Source organism: Corvus brachyrhynchos, unplaced genomic scaffold (assembly GCF_000691975.1).
Source record: "Corvus brachyrhynchos isolate BGI_N302 unplaced genomic scaffold, ASM69197v1 scaffold103, whole genome shotgun sequence".
Taxonomy (NCBI): domain Eukaryota; kingdom Metazoa; phylum Chordata; class Aves; order Passeriformes; family Corvidae; genus Corvus; species Corvus brachyrhynchos.
The window spans coordinates 4,568,857-4,574,856 of record NW_008237436.1 but is presented as its reverse complement, the minus strand read 5'-3'; the positions used below and the strand labels follow the sequence as shown (position 1 = coordinate 4,574,856).

The 6,000-nt window shown below is 35.7% G+C and overlaps 1 protein-coding gene across 1 annotated transcript in view; it reads left to right on the top strand.

Annotated features, from left to right (window-relative positions):
- Positions 1 to 2,267: 2,267 nt before the first annotated feature.
- Positions 2,268 to 6,000, top strand: part of B3GLCT (beta 3-glucosyltransferase) — a gene marked incomplete at its 5' end in the record, with an annotated part of 41,830 nt that continues 38,097 nt past the window's right edge. The window contains 2 exons of the mRNA XM_017731360.1: positions 2,268 to 2,357; positions 4,736 to 4,775. Of these exons, the coding sequence (XP_017586849.1) occupies positions 2,268 to 2,357; positions 4,736 to 4,775 (130 nt within the window). The remainder of the gene's footprint in view (positions 2,358 to 4,735; positions 4,776 to 6,000) is intronic.

The following is a 6,000-nucleotide window of genomic DNA, read 5'->3' as shown; positions in this document are numbered from 1 at the left end:
ACCTGGGGTGCTGTGTCCAAGTTTGGCCTCTCCAGTACAAGCGAGACATGGACATACTGGAATGAGTCCAGCAAAGGACCACGAAGATTATTAATAGATTGGAACATCTGACAGACAAGAAGAGGCTGAAGGAGCTGGGGCTGTTTAGCCTGGAGAAAAGAAGGTTCAGGGAGGACCTCCAAAGTGTAAATACCTGATGGGGTGCAGTAAAGAAGACAGAGCCAGACTCTGGTTCTTAACAGGACATGAGGCAGTTTACACAATCTGAAATACAGGAAATTCTGTTTGAACATAATTACTTCTTTCTTTGGGGTTTGTTTGTTTGTTTATTTTATTGTTTGGTTTTTTTTAAATCTAAGAATGATTGAACACTGGAAGAGGTTGCTCAGACAGTTTATGGAGTCTGTTCTAAAAGATAATCAAAACCTGACTAGACAAGGTCCTGAGGACCCAACTCTGGGGGGTTGAACTAAATGACCATTAGGGATCCTTTCCCTCCTCAACAAATCTGTGGTTCTGTAATACCAGGATGAGTAGGTTGTTTAATTAATTCCCTGAAGAGCTTTGTCTGTGCTCTCAAAGATGTAGTGTGAAAAAGGTGATCTGATTATTGTTTGATTTATTTCAAGGATCATGTGTATTAATATTGTATAAAGCGTAGGAGCAGTGTGGCATGGGTTATTGAATGCACTGTGGTGACAGAGGCAGCATCTCTTGTCAATCACAGTTGTCTTAGGTTCCATGTGTCATTCTTCAGGTGCATATTAAAAACTTAAAAATTAGGCTTGTGAATTTATGAGGTGATACTTCTTCAGGTTAATACTACATAATTAATACATTTCCTGGAATAAGGATGTTTTGTGTTGATCTTGTAATTAGGATCGTGTCAAGAAGAAAGTGTGGATCTGGTTTGTGTGGGGGAAGCTATTCCTTGTCTGAATCTGTAAATACTGTTATTTTGGGAGAAAATGAGGAAAATGACCTTGAGATTAGCTCAGTTGGTTAGAGCCTGGTGCTCATAACACAGATACAATCCCTGTACTGGCCATTCACTTAAGAGTTAGTTGTGGGTCCCTTCCAACTCAGAATATTCTGTGATTCTGATTTATGGGCACCATGAGTCAGTCTGCTATGTTAGAATGATGTCTGGATCTAGTGGTGTGATTTGAGATTCAGGTTAATCAGGACCTGAGACACCAACCCCTGCTCATGGACACTTGATGAAATTTGATCTCCAGCTGGAAGAGAATAGGGATGTAGGTATTCAGAGATGGGGCTCCCTAGACCTAGGACAATCTTGTCTTGCTCTCCTATGTTGTAGGTTTCTAGTGTGTCAGAGGAATGATAATGGCTAAAAACTCACTTTGAAGTCAATTTCAAGCAATAAGTAATTTAAATATGTAGTGAGACAATCCACTTGAATCTGTTTTCTGCCCCAGTTTTTAAGAAGACCATCAATTTGACCATGATGAATACTATCTTGAATTCCTTCCAAATTGTAACAATTTACTTTCATTTGCATCTCTTTAGTACTTTTAAGAAAAAGATTTCTTAAGAAGAATCTTAGCAAGGCTTTCTAATGTGAAATGGAACTACTTTTACAAATGAGCAGGCTGAGACGAATTGATTAAGTGACTACATCAATAACAAAAAAAGCAACACCAGAACCCATTTTACAGTTATTTTTCTAATACAAACCAGAAGTGTATGCAAAAGGTGGTGTCACTATAAATAGTTTAAGATAATACTATTTCTGTGCAGATTAGCTCTGTTCTTTTTGTGAACATTTATTTGGGTCTCTTATATTTACAAGTTTGACTGTTGTTCGAAGATGGCATTTGAAGCCTGTGATAGTCATCTTCACTTTGATAGAAATTTCTGTCAGCCACTGTCAGTTTCTGTGGTTCCAAGAGAAGCTTTGGTAATCCAAACTTCAACCTAAAAACAGTGGACTGCAGGTCTCCCATTTGGTAGCACATTAGGCTGCTATCAAGTGAGCTACTGGACTGAACAGATTTTTTTTTTAAGGATTTATTTGCCTTGAAGCCAAGAAAAATTGGCTTCATATCAAAGAGTATTTTTTTTCAGTGATGGTATAGGAATTGTCAGGCAGCAAATGTATAAATTCGATAAGAACAGACTCTCATGTTCACAAAGATTATCACAAATACAGTGTCATTTAATGTGAAAAATCTACCTAAATGATGGGGGGGTTGGGGGTTTTTTTGCTGTAGAACTTTGTCAGTTGTGAAAGTGAGCTCCTGTAATGTGAAAAAAGTCTGGTTTTTCTTTCAGCTTTTGCTGTAAGTGTAGTTCCTGAAGGTGCAGAAGATGAGACTGAACTACCAGTACTGCAGGTAATAAATTTTAATTGCTAGAGCAGGAACATTTTACAGACATTATAAAATAAGCTAGAATAGACCAGAGCAGAAAGCCTAATATCTGTAGCATTGATTATTTTGACCATTGACTCCAGTAATACTAAATGTCATATGATGTCTTTCCGTTCTGTGTCATATAAGTTCTTAGTGCTATTGCTGTTGAGAAAAGTTTTTGAATATATAACTTTTATTATTTTAAAGACAGGTTTTACTTTCTTCTTGGTTCTGCTAAGTATGTAATACATTGAGAGGGAAATGGCTGCCTCTCTGCCAAATTAGCATTATTACATATTACCATTCAAGTCACGGCTCAAGCAAAGCTTAGGTATGAAATTTCAAATTAATAGATTAGGAGAACTAATGGTCAGAGCTAGCCCTAGCTTTAAATAGCATAATGAGTGTTAGGTGTGTATGCATGCATGTCCTTTGACAGACTTCTGACTACCATTTTTATATGTGTATGTATTTGTAACAGATATTTGTGTATGTATAAAAGAAATTTAAGGGAGGAAAATAAAAGTACTGGAATGAATCAAGAGTTAGAATCTATAGCTGCTATTTAGATCTAGTGATCTGACATCAAATACAATAGAAGTATAGTCAGAAGTACGTATTTCTAAGTAATTTTTGGTTTTGATGGTGATTGCTGTACCTACAGTAATTTTTCTAAATGAAAAATATCCCTGTTGCAAACTGCTGATCTGCACAGTGTATCTGGGAGGCTCAGTAATGGCATTCTGTTGGCATTACTAGTAGGTTGCTGTTTGATAAATTCTGTTACTGTCTCAATCCAGCTGTTATCCTTCTTAGACAGGATATAATTTATGAAGGCACTCCTACTATTTTAGTTTCAAAACCTTCCCTCAGATGAAGTCAGAGGTGCTTCCTAGAACTCTTCAGGCCAAAATATCTTTTCCCCCCCACTTTTTAAAAAAACATTAACAGGAATATAACCAGCAATAATTGTTTTGTGTTTTAATAAAAATAATTGTAAATATGGCTTGTTCTTCACACTGTGTACCACAAAACACATAGATTTTTGTTTGCACAGGAAATAAATCTTCCTATGTTTTCTCTGATAATAGGTTAGCTTAGAATGTTAACTTACTGTGCTATAATGACAGTGTTGTGTATAGATATCAAAAAAAATTAGTGTTTATAAGAAATCTTTTAAACTTTACTGACCCAGGCAGCAGAAAAAGGGTCATAAGAATGGATGCAATTGCAGTAATTTTTGAAAAGGTTTAACAGAGGGCTACCAAGGAAGTTGGAGCTTATTCATTTCAGTGTAAAAGTCAGAGGAAAGATCATCTGATGCAAGTAGAGCTAAAAGGATTACATAGATCTGATATTTTAAAAAAAGGGAGGGGGCTAGGTATTTATAAATAGAAATTGGCTCAAGGGTAGGAAAACTATGTATGAGCTTCTTACCGAGGAGTGCCTTGTATGGCATTTCTGTCTGAAAGTCCTGAAACACTTGAACTGAGATAAATCCTACGACGTTCTTATGCAATTAGTAAAGATGAGTTTGATTTTTCATGTGGACAAAGCAAAGCACTGGGATGCTGTCACCTGGGATAAATTGTGCAACAAATGAAGGCTCTGTTTTCCTTTGTACAGTTTTCTAGGCAGTGCAGAGCTCTTTCTCCAGTCCTCTCTCTCTTAAGCCACACCTTTCCACTCCATCTCTGTTACTTAGAAGCAATCGAATATGCTCCTAAGATATTTTTATGTGTGTGTCTTGTTTCCTGGTTAATGATGCAAGTGCAGTGTCACTGTTGTCTCTTCCTCAGCACTCTGTTAAAATTCCATCACAAATGTTTGTGATGCCTGAGTAAATGCCGGTGGAGTCACATTATGTGCAACAACCTTTTGATATTTGTCTTGATACAAATTGCATTTGAGTCCTTGAAGAATTGTGTTTTGATAGAAGTTTGAGAGTAGATTAAGTGAATAAGAGTGTGCTGGGGGGTTTTCCACACCGAACAGGTGTGTTTTTATTGTAGAGCTCCATATTCCAAACTTAGTGCTTGGGAGATGCATTATAAAAAAAAAAGATATTGTTAGTAATAATTTAAAAAGCTGTGGTATAAATTGAGTCATGGCAAAGCATTTTCTATTTCTTTTCTTACTCTTACTGTATTTTCTGAATAATAGCATGTAATATCTGTTGCAGTTCTTGATGTTTTGGGGTTTTTTTAATTTTACTTTATTTTTCATATTAGTTTTTGAGTTAAAACCTCTATGTATACATTTATAATCTGATGAGTGCTTTGACTCCCAGTGTTTTTCTGTAGAACTATTGGAGGTTTTGTGTGTATTCTTACTTGGGTTTTTTTCTTTCTTTCTTCTAGAAGACTGAAAAAAGTAGAACAATCAGTAAAATAGGCAGAGGTAAGTAGAGTATAGTGCTGTTTCACAAATACTTTTTCTTTTCTTGGTTCATATAGTTTCATCAAACAGAAAATTCTAAATCTTTGATTGTACTTGAAGTTCTTGAAGTTCAGTTTTTTGTGAACATGCACACTTGCACTGTGAAATGGATGAATTGCTTTTTGTAGCGCACTGTAGTTTAAAATAAAATTTGATGATACCTAGTAGCTGTTCTTGTAACAATTTGAGATGAAACTGAATTTTACCATTCTGCTAGGCTCTAATTGTACTTGTAATAACTAGGGTTATTGTAAATTGATTGTAACAAGTTATAATAACTCTGTAATATCTAGAAGCAAGTATATAAGAAGCATGTCAAACATTAATAGGTAAAATAGTGGTAAAACAATTTTTTGCTGCTGGACACGTGATAAATAATGAGAATAAAAATTCTGCAGGGTTCTGCCTTTTCTGAAGACGAGTCTGATGCCCTTCTGGCAAAAAGTTAACAGACCTGACTTACATTCTCTGCACTATAACCTTGGACTTCTCACTCTGCTAAACCCTCAGGACTTGGCTCTGCTTGTTCTAAAAGGACCCTGCTTAATTATGCCTGTCTTCTGGCATTTCCTAATATAACATTTGTCAGTGCTGTTAGAGTTTGAGGAGCACTGGAGAAAGTGAACATTTTGTGGTGTCTCTGAGTACTCTTTCCTGTTACTATGGTTAAAGAAAATATCCTGGACTGGATGAACTGCTGGTCTGATGTATGAAAATACGTAATTTTTTGCCTCTGCCTAATAACGTTATTTTGGTTTGGGTTTGGTTTTTTTTTAGGTCTTTTAACCCATTCCTGTAGGTAAGATGTAAGAGTTTGAAACAGAGTATAGTTCCTGATGGTTCTTAGTTCCCCTGATACTTCATTTTTCTCTTTTGAACTGTTATATACACATCAGTAGCACTTTTGGATATTAATCTTTCAAAAGATTGTTCTTTCTCTTGCTTTGTTAAGTGTTTCTCAGCTTGAGAAACAATTTAGGTGTTTAATATTATAACTATTTTCTGTTGACATTTTCATACACTGAATATGTCTTTTTATTAACTACTTTAAACTCCCTGTAGCAAAGGAAACTATTTCCATTTGATTTAATCGTCAAAGTAGATGTTATCTTATTCCTAGAAAGTATTCTGTTGTGGAATGTCACAGGTGTCATTAAGTGTACCATAAGTGAGACTAAGTGTTTCC